Source organism: Medicago sativa, chromosome 7 (genome assembly GCF_051527215.1).
Source record: "Medicago sativa cultivar Bolivia chromosome 7, Bolivia_mono, whole genome shotgun sequence".
Lineage (NCBI taxonomy): Eukaryota > Viridiplantae > Streptophyta > Magnoliopsida > Fabales > Fabaceae > Medicago > Medicago sativa.
This window is the reverse complement of record NC_140755.1, coordinates 76,895,156-76,917,428: the sequence shown is the minus strand read 5'-3', so window position 1 is coordinate 76,917,428 and position 22,273 is coordinate 76,895,156. Positions and strand designations below refer to the sequence as shown.

Genomic DNA, 22,273 nt, shown 5'->3' with positions numbered 1-22,273 from the left:
TACTATAAGTGCTGAAATAATCTGTTTATCCATAGAGAGGCCTTGCTATTACTGAAAACAGAAAAATAAGAAAAAGAACAAAAACAATATGCATTAAGAAAGAGAGGAAAAAAAAAGATAAATTTTATGATAACTGATGAATGCATAAACAGACAAATAAAAACAACCCATTTATGGAGAACGGAAGGAGGAAGAAACCTGAATTGGTGCCGTTTAGGAAAAAACCTTTTGATCAACTCATGGATGCATAAGGTTTTCCTCTTCGCTGCTTCTGAATTTATTCATTCATGTTATTTGTTGGTCGAGACATGTGAGGAACAAAAAGCTTAGACGAGGGGCGTGGTTGATTTGGCATGCGGTGGTTTGGGTGGTTTGGAAGACTCGTATAATCGGATTTTTAATAATAAGATTATTGATGTTTTTGAGATGGTGGAGGAAGTTAAGTTGCTGTCTTGGAAGTGGGGTTTGGAGCGTTTGAATATAGCTTCTTGTTTGTCTTATCAACCACATAGCGAGGGTAATAAGAGTCTTATGAGTGGTGCTGGAACCCTCGCTTTTGCCTTGGTGGTTGATTGGGAGTCGCAAGTTTGAGAGGTTTTTTGGCTGTTCGGGGTTTTGGATTGGCTGGACTGTGTTCCCAGCCTTGATCCCTGGCTGCTGGCAGTTCTGTTATGCTGCTATTGACAGCAGTGGTGCGGCTAGGTTGTTTGGTGTTTTGGTTCAGTTTTTTATTTTCTTTTCTGCCTTAATTTCCCTGCTATGTTCAGGTTACAGGGCCTGGGCCCTCGTGTTTGTTTCTGTTTTGCCCGAGTCTTTCTCTTCTTGAGAAGGCTTTGTTGGCTTTGTTAATAAAGTTTGGCTGTTCAAAAAAAAAAATTTGTGTCTCTCTTGCAAATTAATATGTGAAAGAATTTTCTGATATTTTTTTGAATGTTAAATCCATATTAGAAAGTCTTGTCGCGGTAAAAATTTTAAAAATATTTTCATTTTGATTTTTTGGAAAACGGGCAAATTATACCCATTGTTTTAATTTTTGATGGGTTCCGACTGCCACGAAAATTTAAACGGGAGATTCATATATCGATTGCGGTTAGAATTTGTACTTGTTATATTTTTTCAAGTTGAGGGATGAGCAGTGAGAATTTGTACTCGTTATATATCTCAAAGTTGAGGGATGAAAATTTTGTCAGAATAATTTATTCGCGGGACAGTGGAACAATGTTGTCGGCAAAATTATTTTAACTAGTTTCAGGTACAGCAAAAATTCACCTGCAAACGGAACGAGAAGCATTTAAATAGAAACTTGGAGGGAAAGTTAAGCGGACGAAGTCATCATGCGATTGAATCTTGCTGATCAAGTTTTGAATCATGAGATAGGTTATAAATAAACCACAAAAGCCTTCCTCCCCTATTTTCTTCTCTGAACTATAGCTCTCTCTCTCCTCTCTCTCTCTCTCTCTCTCTCTCCATAGCTCTCTCTGTTCATATTCTCTTCCTTGGTCTTGAGAGAGAGTGTTGGTGAAGGAAAATAAGTGGTGAAATAAAAAAGCTAGTTTAGAGAAGTAATTGGAAACATCCTTATTTATCTGCACGCTTGCTCGGGACAACTCACTTCCATGGTGTGTTATTAGAGATTGGAACGATTTGCTTTCAAATGAGGACAATAGAGGCTGAGGGGAGCTTGCTCCTTGGTTATTGAGGGATTTCAGAGAGGCAGTTATGGACTGCCAATTGCAATATTTACCGTTGGAGTTACATCACTTCAGATGGATAAAAAGTAAAGGTGTGCATTGGATTAGAGCATATCTAGGGCACAACAAGAAGCTTTCTGGAAGCAGAAGGAAAAGGTGTATTGCATCAGAAATGATGATGCAAATTCCAAATTATTTCATGCAATGGCAAGCTCAAGGAAATGAAGGAACACTATTAGTAAGTTGGTGAGAGACAATGGTACAAAAGCCACAAGTCAAGTGGAACTTGAAGAGGTCTAAGATATTTGGTTTGGTACATGAGTTCGAAAATTAGTCAAGATAATGATTGGTTTTTTGCACACATGAGCATTGGTGAATTTAAATAAGTGTTGTTCCAAATGCATTCTAATAAAGCACTAGGACCGGATGGTTTAAATTCAGCTTCTTTTCAAGAGATTTTGATATTTATGTCGGGAAGAAGTGTATTAGTCCAGATGGAGGTGGTTAGATCATGGTGAGTTTCCTTCAAACTTTAATGAAACTAATGAGAAGTGGGTTGGGTGTCCATGTGTGTAAAGACAGTAAAGTACTCAGTAATGATGAATAGTGAGGGAGTGGGATATTCAAATTGCGTGCAGAAGGACTCACCACTCTTCTAAATAAAGCTGAGTTGAGAGGTGATGTCCATGGTGTCAAAGTGTGTAGAAGAGCATCAATTCTCACATGCTTGTTATTTGTTGAATGACGATTGTTTTTTGTTTTGCAGGGCAACTAAGAGAGAAACAAATGCTCTTAAGAGTATTCTGGAGACAAGTATTGGGCCTACTGTCCATGATAGGTCGCAATAAAAAACAGGCGTTTAGTTATTTCAGAGATCAAACATGGAAAAATATTCAACAATGGAGAGGAAAGCATCTTTTAAAGGCAGGCCGATTAGTATTAGTGACATTAGTAGCCCAGCCTATTCCAACATATTGCATGAGCACATTTTTGCTACTATCTTCTTTAGGAGAGGAATTGGAACATATGATTAACTCTTTGGTGGGGATCGAACAGAAATTCCGGCAGAGGTATTAATTGGATGAGAAGGTCAAACTTACAGTTAGGAAGGAGCATGGAGGGATGAGATTCCATCATTGCTATGGTTTTAATATAGCTATGCTAGGGAAGCAAGCTTGGAAGTTATTCACTAACCATGATGCTATTGTATCACGTGTCTTCAAAGCTAAATACTTTTCGGATGGGAATTTTTTAGGGGCCTACTTGGGTCATAATCCCATATACATGAAGTAACATCCATGCTTCCCGTGATGGTTAAATTAGGAATTCATTGGAAACTTGAAGTAGGACACTGTGCTAACGTGTCGAAAGACCAATATGGGTCTGTGACCATATATTCAGTCTACTGTTGCTCATGAAACGGAGAATTGGCATGTGGCGGACCTTATAGACCATACCACCAACACTTGGAGAGTCAATGTCATTGATTCAATTTTAGAAGAAGGGGCAAAAAAAAAAAAGATCCGTTGTTTGGAGTTTCAGAGGAAGATGAGCTTATAGTGAGTAGGAGTAAAAATGGAGAGTATATGGTTCGCTCAGCGTATTACAGATTATGCAAGACCTTGCAGAAATTTTGAGATTAAGAGTGCAAGGGAATTAGAAGTTATAATAGGGACTTGTCGTACCACAGAAAGTGAAGCTTTGGCTGTGGGGAGTAGAGAGAGAGGATGTCAACCGACGAGGGGTAATTTAGCAGCAGTATTAGAGTTCCATGGTTGACTATGCCAGCGAATAGAGTGATAAAATGCAATGTCAACATGGCCATTTTTGAGACGGAGGGATGGATTGCGTGTAAGAAATTCTCAAGGTTCATCAAGGCCAAGACCTGCTGTTTTTCGAGAGTTCTGGAAGCAATGGCTTCACTTGAATTTTTACTCTAGATGTACTAATAAGCATGAAGCAAGAGGGTGATGGGATAAAGTTAAATTTCTAACAATTCTTTCTAAAAGACTTTTTGTTCAGATAATTTTTAATCATTTGTGTTGTTAATCATACAAATGATATTATAATTGTGTCTCATATGTGTGTTTAAGGTTGTTGAGATATGCACTAATTTGGTCTTCACTATTAGGATAGCCTTAAAAATATATCTAACAGAGAACATTTTCAAAAGTAGAGTCCATCTCTAGAATTCTCATGATGTGTCAGAGGAGATTAAAGATATTGCAGTATAATGATAAATAAAAAGAAATATTAATGAAGTAATACCGAGACTTTTAGTAAAGTATAGAAATATTATAAACTTTATTCATTTTTTTATAAACTAAAATGTATTACAGGAATTAAATCTAGCTAAAGCACAAGAAGTTCCAAGCTATATCAAAACAGATCATAGTCTCAGAGCAGAAGGAAGTCTTCAAAGACCTTTGTCATTGCTTAAATATGGCCCCTAATTCAAAACAAGTTGCATTCATCTCAGATCAGAATTGCCTGTACAAATGGAAACAAAAGCAAACAAATGATGAATAATCCAAACATAGCAAGCATAAAATGATAGAATATAATCTCATACTTTGTTCATATTGATGATGAAGGAACATGAAAAACTAATAATTGAAAGGATCATTAATTAAAATACCTAAATTAAAGGTGAAGCGGTCAATCCCATTGAAATTGTGGTAGAACCCAAAAAAGTTGCATTCGCTCGAAGGAAAGTGGTAAAGATTGTCTCCGTAAGCTTCCATCCTTCACATTATAGATCTCTAACCCTAAATGCTTCTTATCACCTTCACAAACAAAATAAACCGAATCCTTTTCCAACTTGGAGAAACAAGAGGCTGGCATAGATGTTGAATCACCACGGTTTCCGACAAATAAAATGTTGTCTTCCAAACTCTCAAGTTTGTTCATTTGTTCAAGTTTTCCACTCTGGACGTCTAGTTCCAATTTGTGAATGTGGAGTTTGAATGAATGATTGTCGACATTACATCTTCTCACCATCCATATGTCTCCGGTCAATGATTTCACGAAATAAACATGGCAGCTATAATAATACTGTTCACCTAATACAATATATGGAGTACTAGCTATCTTCTCGTAGCAAGTAAAATTAGGGTCATTTGAGTCATCACAATGAGGATTATTCAGCTTGAAGGATACAATGGTATTTCCGCGGCTATCAGCAAATACCAGGCCTTTATAAAATACAACATGAGTGAAACGAAATTCATTTCTGTTTACACAAATCCAAAATGATTGGCTTGCTCTTTTGAAAGCGAGAAAACCACAATTGTAAATCGCGGCAACCACATAATCACTTGGGCTTGTAATGGGGTCAGCAGACAAGGTAACCTTGTAAACAGCTTCGAGAGGTGGCAGAATAATGGGAGCTACACTGTACTTAAAAGGATTCACTAGAGTTATGGCTTTGTTATCATCCGTTAATGCAAGCCAACCATGGCTACAACCGGCCAAAAACATTTTACTTTCAATGATGGAAGGATGGGATAATTGAATAGGGTACTCTTTCTCACTCATAATACTATACAAAGATCTCGTCTTCGTCTTTGTTTTTCTATATATATTAGACCATAAGTTTGGGAGGATCATTAGCATAGGTGGTACATTAATCCTAAATTGATGATTTTTATGGTTAAGCTTTGCAATTGATAGCCAAGTCTTGCACACCACGCCAAACCTAACTTGATCTATGTGTTCTTCCAACTTATCAAGAACCAAACTAAGAGGATAGGCTTCTAAATTTGCCCATTCTACCTTCCTCATATCTAAGAAAGAGTGTTTTATTGATAAATGGAATATTTGAAGGCAGTGTTTGGGGCAAGATACTTGCTCACGATGTAGGAAACTACAGTTACAAACTCTCCACCACAAATAGGTTTACCTGCATAATGTATAGACAGAATCTCTATATTACCATAATGACATCGTGTCAATATTGTGTATGGTCTGTTGGTGTCTATGCTTCATAGTTGTGAGTCTGTTTGAATAAAAACAACCCACCATTTGTAGAGAATGGATAGACAATGAAGAGCCTTTTGGATTTAAGATTACAATTATAATACTAATACTAATAATAAGAAGAAGAAAAAAGAAGATACCTGAATTTGTGCCTTTTGGAGGAAGGAAGTAGCAGAAGGTTTGATTCTTCGCTGCATATATGTATCTCAGCTTTTGTAATTTGTTGCTTAGGGCTTGCGATACAATTCCAATGTGTGTTTTTTGGTACAGGTACAACCGATGTGTTTTTTTGAACAACTTTTGCTATATGGTGCGACAGCCATTTGCACGAGGCCGCACGAGCGCTTTTTTCTTATACATACTTGTATTGTTCCACTTTCATAGTGTTTATTCTTATTATTATTTTCAAATCATAATGTTAACTACTGCCCCCGGGGCACTGGTTAAGGAGTCAAATATAGTAAATATTACATTGAAACTTATGTTGTCAACTCTTCAAAAACATAAAAAGTGTTACTTTCATTTTAAAACTTCCTTTTTTTAGTTTCCTTAACCAGTACCTCCGGTTAACATGACCCTTTTTTCAAATAGAAATAAAGGAAGACAAAAATAAATACGTTCACAAAAAAAGGGTTAAGTATACTATCTTATTTATAGAACCACATACTTCTATAATTTCTTTTTTTAGAGCAACATAAAAAAAATACTTTAGTTCATTTTAATTTTTAAGTTACAAATGTTGGACACGGCTCATTTAACTTTTTTTTTCTTTTTTTTTTTGTCTCTTGATTTATAAACGGTAAAATATTTTATCATTTAAGTTACAAACATTAAGGACCAAATCGTATAAAATTTTGTAACTTAAAAGACTAAATTGAAAAGAGAAAAAAAAAGACTTAAAAGATCAAAGCAAAACATAAAGATAACATAAAAGACAAGAAGTATAACTTAGCCAAAAAATATATAATAACTAAAAATGAAAGTTAGTAATTTCTTTGTTTTATTCATTATTAAAAAAAGTTAGTAATTTTATAGGTACAAAAAACATTTTTATATGAGAACAATATAAGGTGGGAATGTTGCCCTGTCCAAGGTAGGGAAGACTTTAGGACTCAAAGATCATTAACAAACGTATTTACATTTATATCATTTCAATTTCAAAGACATGCATGCGGAGCTCGAACTCAATACCTCCAGATATAAGACATGTCTTTTTATCATTAGACTAAACACTTGAATAATTTTTTTTTGTGGTGTCCGGGATTTGAACTACATACCTTGCATATACTAAAAACATATTTATTTCAAAATAATTTAACTCTAAATAGAATTTTCGTTCCTCAAAACAAAGAAGAATTATTTGCATGGCTGCTCTATACCACAATCCACAAGTAACTACTAGTATAACACAGAGGCAAAAAAAAGAGTAACACAGAAGCAGGAATGGGCGAAGATCTAAATTAAGAGGCATGAAAATGGACGGTTAGCAGTATTCGTGGGATTTCAACGAATTTATAATTCGCACACTTCAGCATTTTCCTTTTTTGAATATATATCGATAAATAAATATAACCTATTTTTTTGAAGATTGTTTTTACAAAGTTTTTTTTTTTTTTTTGGAGTTTGTTTTGAAAGAATTTTTGTAAGTTACAAAGGGCCTATTTATCACGGATTAAAATAAAAATGATTTTGACAATGAATAATTTCAAAGATTATTTTTTTAGAGATTTTATAAAAAAAATCAGAATCTTATTTGCGTTTGTTTATTGTAGTAAAAATCACTATTTTAAATAAATAATTCAGTTTGTTTGGATACAACAAAGAGATTTTTTATTACAAAATTAGTTTAATCTTTTTATATTTATTTTCTCTCTCCTCTAAAAAAATCTATTTATTGAAAAGCTATTTTTGACAACTTCTCATTTGATGCAGTTTTAAGATTTATTTTTAGATTCTCATTATTTTTAAAAGTTGTAACAAACGCATGCAATACTCTTAAAATTGATTTTTTTTTCTCAAGTGATTTTTTCCTTAAGGGTGGTCTCGGTTCAATTTTCAGTAATTTAAACAATCTTAAAATTATTTAAGGGTTGTGACTAAGCAAATATTGGTGAGAATTTTTCACGAATGGAAATATTATAGTGTGACCAAGCAAGTGTGAGTGATTTTATAGCTATAGTCACAACCCTAAATTAAAATTATTTAAACACACATATAAATGTAAAAAATAAAACAAGTATAAAATAAATATTTTGTTTTTTAAAATAGTGATTGATATTGTTCTGGATCAAGAAAATGATATTTTGACAACCACTTTTTGACAACTTTTGGACAACTTTCTCTCCCATACTCACATGATGTTGTTATCCTCTCTCTTCCTTTTTCTCTCTCCATTGTTTTTGACCAATAAGAAGTGAGAAAAACAAGGTTGTCAACAAAGTTGTCATCAAATGGATGTCAAAATATCATTACTCTTTCAAATATAGGTCAAATAAAACAAGCACAATACAACATTGGGTCATCTACTCATTCCACACTCACTCTCTTCGAGGGGGTGCTCGCAACAATTTGGGTGACCAATTCATGTTGAATTGCCATGTCATCCACGTTATTTCTAAAATCTCGCTCGATGTTAAGATCCGTGCGGATCTGTAACAGTCGAGCCCACGGTGTGTCACTAAAATTGCTTCCTCGCTATATAAGGAGACTATTACAGTCCCCAAAGGTACGATACATTTCAACTTTAACCCTCATTCTTTGCTCTCTACTGACTTGAGCGTCAGAATGTCTGCAAGTACCCCCTGTCATTCCAAGAGCTCGCATATATTCAAAACCATTGCACTTGACGTCATTCATTTGGTCAGGTACAATCATATATGTATATGTGTGTGTGCGCGCACACCCAAATCATGTATTTGTGATTGTATATCTAAACAAGCGTTGCTTGTTAATTAAACCGTAAGAATTTGAATTGAAGGGCTAAATCATAGTTTAATAAATATTATTTCTCTGTCTTATGTGGTCACAAGACTAAAGGTAAAATAGAGAGAAGTGAGAATAGGTTGAGTAGAGATAGGTTTTGCAAAATCTAAGTCTGACCAGTAAAAAAAAAATACATAGAATTTTTTTCTCTCCTTTTATTTGGCACAAAGATTGACAACATTTTAACGTAAAAAAAAAAATGACAACATTTAAGTCGTTGTTTTTGTATTAATTATTACAAAGAGAAAAAACTATTTTTTAATGAAAGTATGAATAAACTATTTTTAATTCCTTTACTATCGCTTGATAAGTCATAATTTGTGTGGTTTTTAAGTGTTTATTTAAATAGAATTTTGGGCGTTTTGGTCTCTTTATAGAACTAGTGTACTTCAAATGTTTGTGTTTTATTTTCAGGACAAAAAGGATGTTGAACAAATCTCTAGAGCAAAGGCATGGATAAAGGACCAAGAAAAAGCTGAAAAATCAAGTTCCTAGGCAAATTTCATCAGGCACTGTCGTGCCCCCAAAAGCACCGGTTGTGCGCCCCTGAAGGCCAGACCGTGCGAGTAAGCAGTGAATGCCACACACAGACCATGCATATCACACACACAACCGTGCGTCCTTCCAGTGGCCAGCTTTGGTCGTTTTCTTATCAGGCATGGTCGTGTGCCTCACAAGCACGACCGTGCGCGTCTCTCATGCTCATTTTGTTGTTACAAACTCTTGGATTCTACCCATTATTGCCATGTAATGATAGTTTAATGTCTTGTCTAAGGTTATAGGCTATATATATGGCTCTAGTCAGACATAGAAATCACCTTGGATCATTGAGAACTTATTATACATTTTGCAATCAAAGTTATCATTTTGTGTTCTAAGTTCTTGCTCATTTTTCTGCATTTTTATACTCTTGTTCCTTTACTTTCTTGTTCTTTATAATTCTGCACTTTATAATTCAGTCATTTTACTTTTATGCATTATTATTCCATGCCTTTTAATTATTGCTTTTTGTCTATAATGAACATGAGTGAGTAGACTTTCTATGTGTTGGGATTGTTGGATGGGATTTGGATCCTCTCCATTGAAATTTTTCTCCATTTTCAATCTCTACCATTAAAATACAACAACCACTTTTCATTATAATTTAATTCTCACTTTCTCTCTCATGATTGATGGTTGAGATTCCACATGAGAAAACTTGAGAGAATTTTCAATGGAGAGAATCCTAATCCTTGTTGGATGAGTCTAATGACTAAATCATATTCAAGCGAAGTCTAGAACTTTGTCTTATTTAAATTTGTTTTCCATCTAATCTCATCGCTTTTAAAACCATATTTCAAATATCAATCGATGGATTGAAAGATAAAGATTGGTATTAGAACAAATGAGATTAGACAAGGTAAGCAAAACATGAGAATAGTTTTGTAAACCTTGAGACCATAAAGTTTCATTCTTAAAGGATTTCAATAGCAATCAACCATGAGAATAGGTTTGGTTGCCATTGAAATACATTTGTGGATTCCGAAAGGAAACATGAAATACATTCGAGAAACTTGTCTTTAGAAAACGAATCTAACATAAGATGAAAATATAGGCTTGGACTGTTAACGATTTGTTATTAAGACAAACAAATAATCCCTATACGCTTTTTTAATCTGAATTTAAACCAGAAATTGTTGAACTTCTAAACTTAATCATTTCAGCTAATCACAATTGAGAACGAAATCGGTAATTACTTAACTTTCTGTGGAACGATAATTTTTACTACTCAATAAGAACCGTACGCTTGCGGATTTCGTATCAAGTTTTTGGCGCCGTTGTCGGGGAGTTAGTAATATTGATTGACTTTTTAGTACCGGTTAGACTGAAACTTTTCTTTTTCTTTTTACTTTCAACTCTTGGATTCTCTAATTCTTGAATGCGAAGAACCAAAAGCCTGGGGCGAATTTATTCCTGAGATTGAAAGGTACTTTCATTTAAGAAGAAGAGAAGCACACAATAATAAAAATAATATGGCTGAGGAACGCACTCTCAAAGAGTATGCAACCCCTTCTACAGAAGAGCCACAAGTTGTTATTGTGTATCCAGCAGTTGAACATGCCGAAGTTTAACATGTTCTTATTCACATTTGATCGTATATATTTCTCCGCCACAAACACACTCGTTGAATATTTTTATTTTTTTTGGAATCGTTGAATATTGTTTGTGATCATAAAAAATTTACATTTGTAGAACTTCCATTAAGAAAATATAAAATAGAGAATCTATTAGGTTATCAATACCGAAATACAACATATAATTTGGGTATTGATAACCTAATATATTCTCTATCTTATATTTTCTTGATGTAAGTGCTCCATATAAAGCTCTAAAAATACATTTATTTATTTATTTATGTTGTAGCTACAAATAAATGATATTACAATATCGGTATGAATGCAATTACCCAAATGTCTGTCTTTTTATCAGAAGACATTTTGGTTGATGATATTACAATATAAGGGTAAATAAAAAGAATAGTTGTTGATATATTAAAGAAAAGCAAATTTGCAAACTTTTTTTTTTTTTTTTGACAAAAGCAAATGTAAAAATATAAAATTCATTATTTTGATACGTCAAATTGTATTACATGAATCAAATCTAGCCAAAGCATAAGAAACGACAAGCTATATCAAAAGAGATCATAGTTTGATACAGAGAAAGAAAAAGCAAATTAATCATAAGGAAATGATAGCAAAAACATGAGCCTGACAATCAAAAAGTACAAGGTAAGTCTCTTGTTGCTTAAATATGGTCTCTATCGCAAAACATGGATAAGCTTCTAACTTCATCTCAGAAGCTTGGTAAGCATCTCTAGTCCACCGTGACAATTGGATCAGAATAACCTATACACATGGAATCAACAGACAAATAAGTGATGAATCCAATCTCAGCAAGCAGCATAAAAGGATAGAGTACTTTGTCAATATTGATGATAAAGGAACATGAAAAATTAATCATTGAAGGGATCAATAATTAAAATACCTAACGCAAAGATGAACAGATCAATCCCATTGAAATTGGGGTAGAACCCAAAGATGTAACATCCTCTTGAAGGAAATTGGTAAAGATTGACTACGATAACTTCCATCCTTCGCATTATAGATTTGTAACTCTAAATCATCTTCGTCGCCATCATAAATAAAATAAATTGAATCCTTTTCAAACTTTGAGAAACAAGCGGCTGACACAGAAATTGAATCACCGATTCCTACAAATAAAATGTTGTTCTCTAAACTATCAAGTTTGTTGATTTGTTCAACTTTTCCGCTCTGGGCGTCCATTTCCAATTTGAAAACGTAGAGTTTGTATGTAAGATTGTGTGGGTCGATTAAACATCTTTTCACCATCCATATGTCTCCGGTCAATGATTTCACAAAATAAGAATTCCCATAATAATATTCTTCTGGAAAATTATATGGAGTACTAGCTATCTTCTCAAGGTAAGTAAAATTAGGGTCAACTGAGTCATCACAAGGAGGATTGTTGAATTTGAAGGATACAATGAAGTCTTGTTCGCTGTCCGCAAATACCAAGCCTTCATAAAATACAACATTAGTGAAAGAAAATTCATTTGTGTCTGCAAGAATCCAAAAAGACTGGCTTGCTCTTTTGAAAGCGAGAGAACCAAAATTGTAAATCGCTGCAACCACATAATCACTTGGGCTTGTAATGGGGTCAGCAGACAAGGTAACCTTGTTGAGAGATTCGAGATGTGGCAGACTAATGGGAGCTATACTGCTCTTAAAAGGATTCACTAGAGTTATGGCATTGTTTTTATCCACTAGTGCAAGCCAACCATGGCTACAACCTAAACATGTTTTACTTTTAATGATGGAAGGATGGGATAAATGAATAGGGTACTCTTTCTCACTTGGGATACTATATAACGATTTCATCTTCCTCTTTGATTTTGCACGTCTACGAGACAATTTGTTTGAGAGGATCATTAACATAGGTGGTACATTAATCCTAAATTGATGATTTTTATGGTTAAGCTTTGCAATTGATAGCCAACTCTTGCACACCACACCAAACCTAACATGATCTATGTGTTCTTCCAACTCGTCAAGAACCAAACTAAGAGGGTAGCAATCTAAATTTGCCCAATCTACCTTTCTCATTGCTAAGTAAAAGTCTTTAATTGATAAAGTAGAACTGACCGGTGAAGTAATTGAAAGCAGTCTTTGGGGAAAGATACTCAACGTACGAAAATCCAATTACAAACTCTCCGTAATAAATAGCTTTACCTGCAAAATGTATAAACAGAAACACCATTTACAATTCAGCAAAATATGCAAGTCCAAGGGTAAAGAATAAGGGTCACCATATACCAACTTAGCCATCTATCAGTAATACAGTCGGTTTAGATTGACTTATTTGAGCTTATATACTAACATAAACACTAGCGCCGACACTTTTAATCAAAGGGGTGCCCGATGTCCAACACTTGTCGGTGTCCGGCACAAACACATCTGATTACATTCAATTTTGTAATTTTCTTAAATTATAACCAATGTCGGCGTGTTTGTCGGTGCTTCATAGTTGTGAGAATTTTTGAGCGAGCAGGTAAACTATATTGTTCCCCGAGAACAATTCACAACATGTTCATAGGCTACCCATAAATAGCTTATGCATAAACATTGATAACGATAAGTGCTTAAGCTATAAGTGCTTAATTAAGAACAATTGAAAGAGTAAAAATTAAAACTTTCAATACGTAACAAATGAAGAAGAAAAATATGAAAAGGAAAAAAAAGGGCAAAACAAATGCAATTAAGAAAGACAAGAAAAAGAAGAAACCTGAATCGGTGGTGCCTCTTCAAACGTATTTCAGTTTATCGCTGCATGTATTTCAGTTTTGTTGTTTTAGGGTTTTAATAATCAACCAATTTTGTTCAAACGCTAATGATGGGCCTCTTCAAAAGTAACTAAGTTGGACTTGCCATTACAATTTCATTTTGAGAAATTCTTTTCCCACCCTACTTATTTATTGTGCGTCCTTCAAAATTTTCATTTTTTCCGTTTGTATTATATAATTTGAAATAGTTTTTGGATATTTCGGGTTATATATTCTAAAAGTTTCATAACACAGGAAGAGGATATAATGGATATAAAGATTGCTTTTTTTGATTGTGACTTCGATGAGACAATTTATATGGTGCAATCATAAAAGCGAAATTAAGAAATCCATCTATGGGCTCAAGTAAGCATCTTGACAATGGCATTTCAAATTTTATCAAGTGAGCGTCTCGTTTGGTTCCTGAAGTAAATTTGGTTGACGATTGTATATATCATACATTCTATGGGAGCAAGTATATTTTTTCTGGTTTTATATGTGGATGAAGTTTTGCTTGCCAATAATGATATGGACTAATTGCATGAAGCCAAGAGATTTCTAGCTAAGAATTTTGAAATGAAAGTTTTTGGTTATGCATCTTTGATATGGGGCATACAGATACACCAAGATCGTTCTAGACGTATTCTTAGATTTTCACAAGAAACTAGCTAATACCCTTAATAAGTGCACTAAGAAAATACCAAAATACTCCGAAAATACCAAAATACCCCAACTAACTTCATGTTCGCATATCGAAGGTCCGATCAACTTAAGATCATTGGGTATATTCATTCCGATCTTTTTATGCAGAGATAGTGTGTTATGAGGCATCCAATCATAGAACTTATTTGTGAAACTTTGTAATAAGGTTGCACATAGTGAATGTAATTGAAATGCCACAAAAAAGCCATTTTGTGACAAGGGCCTGTTTGAAACACTTTTTAAAAACACTTTTTTAGTTTTTAAAAATTAAAAAATTAAAAACTTGTTTGATTACCTATTTTTAAAATATAAGTTTTGAAAAGTGTTTTGGGTTTTTTAGGTTTGGGAACTAAAAAAGTGAAAGAGCTAAAATGGGTTTTGCTTTTCTATTTTTAGTTTTCAGTTTTTAAATTAGAGAAAAAAAAGAAGAAAAGAGAAAACACAAGTTTTTGCAGTTTTCTCCAATGGCATAGTTGTAAATAGTTTTGAATTCTAAGGGCATTTTCATTTATTGACAAAACACGACTATGAGAACACAGAGAAACAAAAATGACGATCTCCACCGCGATTCTTCCACGATCTCCGCCGTGATTCTTTTTGATCTCCACCGTTCTCCGCCATGATTCTTTTTCGATCTCCGCCGTGCTTTTTTCAGGTTACATCTCAGACCTTGATTTTGTTTTTCATTTTTAAATTGCTTTATGTTCTTCGATCTGAATTTTACTGCTAAATTTGTAGTCATTTTTCACTTGATTTTGTGTTTATTGGCGTTTAGATCTATGATTTTCAATTAGGTTAATTTTAAAATTTGAGATTGTGGTAGAATTTGAATACAAAGCACACTATAATATACTCTAGAAGCTTTGAATGCTGGAATTCCATACATGTAGACAAATTATGAATGTACAAATTTTGTGATGCTTTTTATATGTTGTTGTGTTTGATAAACTTTGATTCACTTTGTTGCTTATATGTTGTTGCTATATCTTCATGATGACTCTGCTCTAGAAGTGTGTTAGGATCATGGAAGAGTGTTATTTGAGCTAATATTTCATTTTGTGTCACTTTACATGCTATCTTTGAAGCTCAATTTGTGATGCTATCTTTGAAGCTCAATTTGTGATCTATGCTATCTTTGAAGCATGCATAGTCATAGTTATAACAGTCACATTTCTGTTCACAAGGGATAATTAATGGCTCTCCTAAGTGCATTATTATGATAGAGAACATTGTTATAACAATCATATGAATGATGTATGTGAGACAGCTTCATTTGTCAACATAGACATGTAATAATTTGTTAACAGTGTACATCTATGTGAGACAATGGTTATGTGTATCGTCCTATACATGTGAGTCGTATGATCGTATCTAATGCAAGACAAAACTGAACTTTATTGATATGACTCTCTCTTTGCATATCTATTTTTTTTAACAATCTTTGCATATCTATTTTAGACATGAATCTCATCATGAATCACGATTAATTTTATGTACCTCAACTTGCCCATGTACTTTGTGTAGCCAAACACAATTTTTCTCACCTTTGGCGTAGTCAGTCACTTTTCTGTTGTTATTATTGAAGGATTATTTTAAGTGTCAAGAATCAATGTGTTTTAACAATTTCTAATCTTAGTTATTTATTTATGAGTTGCTGGTTAAGTTGGTAGGAACATTGTTTTTTTTTTACCTTTTTTTCCAAATAATTTGAAAGATTGATCTTGAATGTTTCTGATTCTGAAAGTCAGGATTTGGCACCTAAGGGGAGCATTATTTTCTGGTGCAAGCAGTATTAGAAACTTTGACCATGAGTTATGCAGTTAGCAATATGCATTTAGCAGTAATCACAGTCCACGTTTCGCTGCTCCTGCCTCCTCATTTGTTGCGCCTGCAACCTCTTCATCGGCCGCGCCTGCCTCCTCCTCGGTTGCTCCTGCTTCTACTGGTGTACCTGACACTGCTGCACAGGTATCCTACCTTCATCTCAGCCATCTATAATCTCAGTCATCTATTGTACGTCTGCAAAATAATCTCAATCATCTATTGCAGTTGCATTGCGACCACTCTTTTGGTTGGCCTCATTTTTGTTTGTTTTTATTTTCCAAACTGCTGCTGAAATTTTTGCCATACTTTTTATGCGTTTTTCTTGCACTTTTTATGTGCAGTAGGAGGGATAGGAGGGAAACAGAAGATAATTAATGACCCTGTGTAACTAACTGATGGCTGTGAAACTAACTTTACTAACTGTCAACTGATGACAATTAGTGAGTTATGGCAGTTAGTTGTTTCTTTGGTTAGGCTTTACATATATAGGGGAGTCGTAAGGTTAGTAGTAGAAGCTATCTATTAAGATAATTTTGTTGAAAACCTGTATTAGATTTTATTGTACTTCTATGGAACTGCGTTTTGTTTAAACTGTCTGTCTTTACTATTCGAATGCTTGACACTATCATCCTTGTCTGGAATGGTCCCATTAATTCAATCTGTTCTGTCGTTGTAAATTTTTTATTTGTTGGTTTCTAAATGTGTATTATGGACTTGATTGTAAATTCCAAACTACACCTTGTTCTGTTATGTTATACATGTTTTACTCTTCCTTTTATTGCCTCAAATTGATTCTCATTCCCCTTGTTGGATAGATACACATACACTTGTTGTCAAGAGTTTTTACACTGTCAATCATCGATTATATTAGTTATTAGCAGTTTATTTGTCATCTCTATAACCTGATCATATTGCACAAAAGTGATTAGAATTAGATCCATTTTTATAGAACATAACTTGTTATGAGAACTAATATTACTCAATGCAAAATATTGCTCAATGCTTACTCTAAATTGTAATGCTTATTTTTATGTTGACACATCACACGCAGTGAAAAGCAACAGGTTCGTGTGAGATCCAAGAAGGAGTCTACATCACATCATATGAATGAGGCACTTGCAGCATGGGCTAAAGTTTCTTTGGCAAGAGCTGATAGGAGTGCAGAGGCTACTTCGCGTGTAATTTCGAATTGTTCTCTTGCAAAGTCTGTGGCTGCTCTTCATGAACTAGAAGACATTTCGGATGATGCCTATGGAAAAGTTTATGAATCCGGATTGGAGGGAAGTGTATATCGCCATGTCTAATGAGAGGAAGCGTGGATGGGTACTTAGGCTCTAAGGATATAACTTGTAGTTGTTTAGGTTCTAGTGATGAGACATAGTTATCTTTAGTGCTTATCATAGTATTTGTTTAGGTTCCTTAGATTTTCTTATCTGCAATATTGGAGTTTTGTTAGTTATTTTGCGGATGATTGTTTTTGTTTGGTTATTTGATGTTTATGTTATCGACATTAATATGCTATAATATTTTGATGTGTTTTACATTTTTAAATTATGTATCGCTTGAACAAATTTTGACTTGTATCTAAAAAAATAATTTATTTTGCGACTAAATTCTACATTTAACTATAGTACTTGAAATTTAATTTGATCGGTAACTAAGGATAAAATTGTAAGAAAAAAAATATAATTTATATAGGTTATTAAAAAATTAAAAAAAAAACAAGTTTTTAAAAATTTTAATTACCAAACAGGTTTTCTAATTTTCTGTTTTCTAAAACTGTTTTTGAAAATTATATTACCAAACGGGTTTTCTAATTTTTTCATTTCTAAAACAGTTTTGAAAAGTCACATTACCAAACAGGTTTTTTCTTTTTCTCTTCTTGAAATCACTTTTCTAAAATTGTTTTTTAAAACATATTTTTAAAACTAAAAACAAAAAGTGTTCCAAACAGGCCCTAAATAAGTAGTTCTATTTTTAATAGCAATAAGAACTGGACGAAGTCAAAGTACATGCAGATCTAGTTCCTTGTGCTTAAATCAATAGTTCAACAATTGTTTATAGAGCATATCGGTACAAACCGCATGATTGCAGGTCAGCTTACTAAAGGTTTTCCATCGAAAAGGTTTTATGAGAATAATGCCGGTATGAGTGTTGATGACTCCCTGTCATTACAAATATTTTGTGTTGTTTCATAGTTGCTTAGAGAATTTTTTTTTTGACCGAAACAAAGTTAACTATTATCATTAATTATCCAATGTTCAATACAAGAAGGATAAGAATCAAAAATGTGGTGACTAGCCCAAGAACAGACCGCCCTAGCTAAACTATGAGCAACCATGTTCGCTTGTCTCCTAACAAACTTCACCTCGAAGTTGGAATGTAAAGATAACTGATAAATAATACTAAAAACAATAGCATAGAATTCCGAATCACCCTGGCACGGAGACGATAGCGCTTGCACTAGAGTAGATGAGTCGGACTCGAAGACAACCCGGTCCCATCTGTTCGCATCAGCAAAGTGAAGAGCCTCGAGTAAGGCTACTGCCTCCCCCTCCAAAACTGTCATATTTGCCCGCTGCCATTTCGTTTGAGCCCGAATAAATTGCCCGCGGGAGTCTCTAACACAACACGCAAAAGATGTAATATGGTTACGGTCATGGAACGCGGCATCCACATTGCACTTCAACCATGTCTCGCGTGGTTTCTCCCAAACTGAGCTGTTACCTTGCACTCTATTCTGCCCGTGTTGCACAACCGGTTGTGGGGGATGTTTATGAACCTCCTGCCATTGCTGCCATGCATCTAGTGCCGTCCTCCCAATGCTTGTTGAAGTATGATGAGCGGCATTCCAAATGACATCATTACGTGCAGCCCAAATTTGCCAAAGAAGTGAAGTCACCTGACCAGCAATGTCTCGTCTTTCGGAACGACATATATCAAAAACAAAATCTGTCAAACTGCTCATAGTTCCAACTCGCGGTTGCAGCACAGCCGAAAGGCCTGCCCAATACCAACTCTCACGCGCCACCATACAACCCACAAAAGCATGTCAATCATCCTCAACATCCGTATCACACAAGGGACATATCACCTCAGATTGTACATGCCGTGATTGTATTCGGAGACGCGTCGGAACACACCCTCTGCAAATCCTCCATAACAAATTACGTGCTTTGTGAGGAGAATTCACATTCCAAATTCTATGTCACTCTCCTTCAACATTGAACCGATCAGTATGTAACAACTCCATCATAGCAAGTTTATAACCAGTCTTAACGGTATACCTCCCGTTACGTTCCATCATCCACACTATTTTATCATTCTGAACTTCTGCAAAGAGTGGTGTGTCGAGAATAGCTTGCACCATATCATCTGGAAACAGAGATTCAAGCTTATCAATATCCCAAACTCGTTCCTCGTCATCTATCAAATCAGACACATGCAAACTATGCACACCCTGACTTTGTGGGGATTGAATCCAGCTACCATGACCACCTCGAACCCATGGATCATTCATCACGCTGACCTGCTGCCCATTTCCAATTGTCCACCTACAGCCATATAAAAGTAACTGACGCGAATTCCAAATACTCCGGCAAGCAAAGCTCGGGTTATATCCGAGTGTAGCACCCAAAAACGAGGAACGTGGAAAGTACCTCGATTTAAAGACTCTAGCAACCAGCGATTCAGGTTTAGACAGAAAGCTCCATCCTTGCTTAGCTACCATAGCGAGATTAAAAGCTTTGAAATTTCGAAACTCCATTCCACCAAATTCTTTGGGGCATGCCACACGTTCCCATTCCATCCATTTAATCCCTCGGTTGTTACTCCTTCCTCCCCACCAAAATGCACTGATCATCTTTTCAATATCATCTATAATTGAATTCGGCAAAAGATAAATACTCATTATGTATGCTGGAATAGATTGTAACACAGATTTGATCATAACTTCCTTTCCTGCCTTCGATAATGCTCGACCCCTCCATGCATTTATTCGTTTCCAAATACGATCCTTGATAAAAGAAAAAACAAACCTCTTATCTCTACCAATCATCGAAGGTAACCCCAAATATTTTCCGGTACCCATCACATGTCGGACACCAATAATGTGTGACAAATCCTTCTGCGCCGCCTCACTCATATTGCGACTGAAAAACACCTCAGACTTTGATAAGTTGATTTCTTGTCCAGATGCTACCTCATAAGTTTTAAGAATAGTGAGTAAATGTTGTGCTTCCACCACATTGGCCCTGCAAAACAAGAAACAATCGTCTGCAAACAACAGATGCGACACCACTGGTGCGCCGCGACATACTTGTACCCCATGAATATCACCTCTATTAATAGCCTTATGTATTAGAGTCGAGAGGCCCTCAGCCACCAATATGAATAAATATGGTGATAACGGGTCACCTTGGCGCAACCCTCGGCCGGGTACAATAGGCCCCACCCTATCAAAGTTCATAAGCACCGAATAAGTAACAGAACTAACACACATCATCATCCATTGGATCCATTTCTCACTGAACCCCATTTGTATAAGCACACCATGAAGAAACCCTCAATCCACTCTATCATAAGTCTTGCTAATATCAATCTTGAGAGCCAATTCCCCTCTCCATCCCTTCGTTTTCCTCTTCATTGAGTGGATTATCTCGGTAGCAATTAACGCGTTGTCCAATATAGAGCGGCCCTCAACAAACGGTGACTGCTCCTCTGACACACATTTATCCAAACATTGTTTCAGTCGATTAGCGAGCAACTTCGATACCATCTTATACAACACATTACAAAGAGATATAGGCCTAAGATCTTTCATACTATCCGGGTCTTCACACTTCGGAATCAAACATATATTTGTTTCCGAAAGGTTTGAAGGGAAGTAACCGCGATCCAACCAAGAAACCATTGCCTGAAAAATATCATCACCACACACATGCCAAAATCTCTGATAAAATGCCGGATTAAAACCATCTGGACCTGGGGACTTGTCCGGTTGCATCTGAAAAAGGGCTTGACGCAATTCTTCTTTTGTAATAGGTGATGTAAGCATTATATTTTCATCCATCGACACACATTGACTCATCAAATCCAGCACCGGTTCATGCACACCTGCATTCGCAGCAAATAGTTGCTCAAAATAACCTTGTGCCACGATACACATATCCTCTTGAGACGTAGCAATCCTCCCATCATCCGTTCGGAGCTTACTAACCTTCTTCACTTTGCCACGGGCTACCGCAGATGTATGAAAGAACTTAGTATTCATGTCCCCTTCCTTCAACCAGTGCATTTTCGCTCTTTGCTTCCAAAAAGCCTCCTCCTGTACAAGTAGTCGAGCATGCTTCACCCAAGTTTCGACATATTATGTACGCATCATACCATTTGGCTGGGCACGAAGCTCCTCTAATATACGAACACATTGGTTAATTTCTTCCTTAAACTGAACTCTCTTCCTCCTACCCCAGCTTTGCAACTTCGTAGAACAATTCACAACTCTATCACCGAGCTCCAACCCCCTAGTACCACCCCAGCCGTCCACCACCACCTCCTCAATATCGTCCTCTAGGAGCCAACTGTTTTCAAATTTAAAAGAATAATTATATATCTGACGAACCATAGGTATAGTATCAAGCAGTATTGGAGTGTGATCTGAGTGAGAAGTAAGCAAGTTTGTAAGTTTGAATTCTGGAAAACGTTGCAACCATTCAGAGTTTCCCATAGCCATATCCAATCTTTCTTCCAGCACTCGATTGGTACCCGGACTCTTGATCCACGTAAATGGGTGACCATGCAATTTAATATCGGATAAGGCACAATCTTCAACCGCTTCACGAAAACCCGTACACAACCAATTAGGATGAGGATGAATACCAGCTTTGTCTTGTTGAGACAACAAATCATTAAAGTCCCCAATGATACACCACGGAAAAGATGACATATCACGCAGCTCCCAAAGTAAATCCCAAGCATCACGACGACGCGCACGTTCAGGAAAGCCATAATAACAAGTTAATCTCCAATCACCAGCTTCTCTATCCTCCACAATCAGATTAATGAAATTTCGAGAGTAATTTAACACACGACAATTAGAAACATCTTTCCAAAACACTGTCAGCCCACCGCTCCTGCCTTCCACATCAACTGCTAAGCATGAATCATATCCCAACATGACACGGACATTTTCCATGCTTCGCGTATTAGCCAATGTTTT

The 22,273-nt window shown here is 35.5% G+C and overlaps 3 protein-coding genes across 4 annotated transcripts; 1 reads left to right on the top strand and 2 right to left on the bottom strand.

The window, feature by feature from the left end:
- Positions 1 to 4,086: 4,086 nt before the first annotated feature.
- LOC146908688 (uncharacterized) lies at positions 4,087 to 5,474 on the bottom strand. The gene is made up of 2 exons (XM_085727702.1): positions 4,330 to 5,474; positions 4,087 to 4,181 (listed from the first exon to the last, which is right to left on the bottom strand). Exon 1 carries the CDS (start codon positions 5,472 to 5,474, stop codon positions 4,350 to 4,352), a length of 1,125 nt encoding a protein of 374 aa, XP_085583828.1. The 3' UTR covers positions 4,087 to 4,181; positions 4,330 to 4,349.
- Positions 5,475 to 11,350: 5,876 nt separating this feature from the next.
- LOC146908687 (uncharacterized) lies at positions 11,351 to 13,542 on the bottom strand. Its single transcript, XM_085727439.1, has 3 exons — positions 13,494 to 13,542; positions 11,676 to 12,940; positions 11,351 to 11,536 (listed from the first exon to the last, which is right to left on the bottom strand). Exon 2 carries the CDS (start codon positions 12,812 to 12,814, stop codon positions 11,696 to 11,698), a length of 1,119 nt encoding a protein of 372 aa, XP_085583565.1. The 5' UTR covers positions 12,815 to 12,940; positions 13,494 to 13,542; the 3' UTR covers positions 11,351 to 11,536; positions 11,676 to 11,695.
- Positions 13,543 to 14,745: 1,203 nt separating this feature from the next.
- Positions 14,746 to 17,607, top strand: LOC146908686 (uncharacterized). Of its 2 annotated transcripts, none has more exons than XM_085727438.1 (3): positions 14,746 to 14,887; positions 15,977 to 16,200; positions 17,108 to 17,607. In XM_085727438.1, exons 2-3 carry the CDS (start codon positions 16,040 to 16,042, stop codon positions 17,358 to 17,360), a joined length of 414 nt encoding a protein of 137 aa, XP_085583564.1. In that variant the 5' UTR covers positions 14,746 to 14,887; positions 15,977 to 16,039; the 3' UTR covers positions 17,361 to 17,607. The 2 variants fall into 2 exon arrangements, with proteins under 2 accessions (XP_085583564.1, XP_085583563.1); XM_085727437.1 differs by having other exon boundaries at positions 14,747 to 14,887; positions 15,981 to 16,200.
- The last annotated feature ends 4,666 nt before the right edge of the window (positions 17,608 to 22,273 follow it).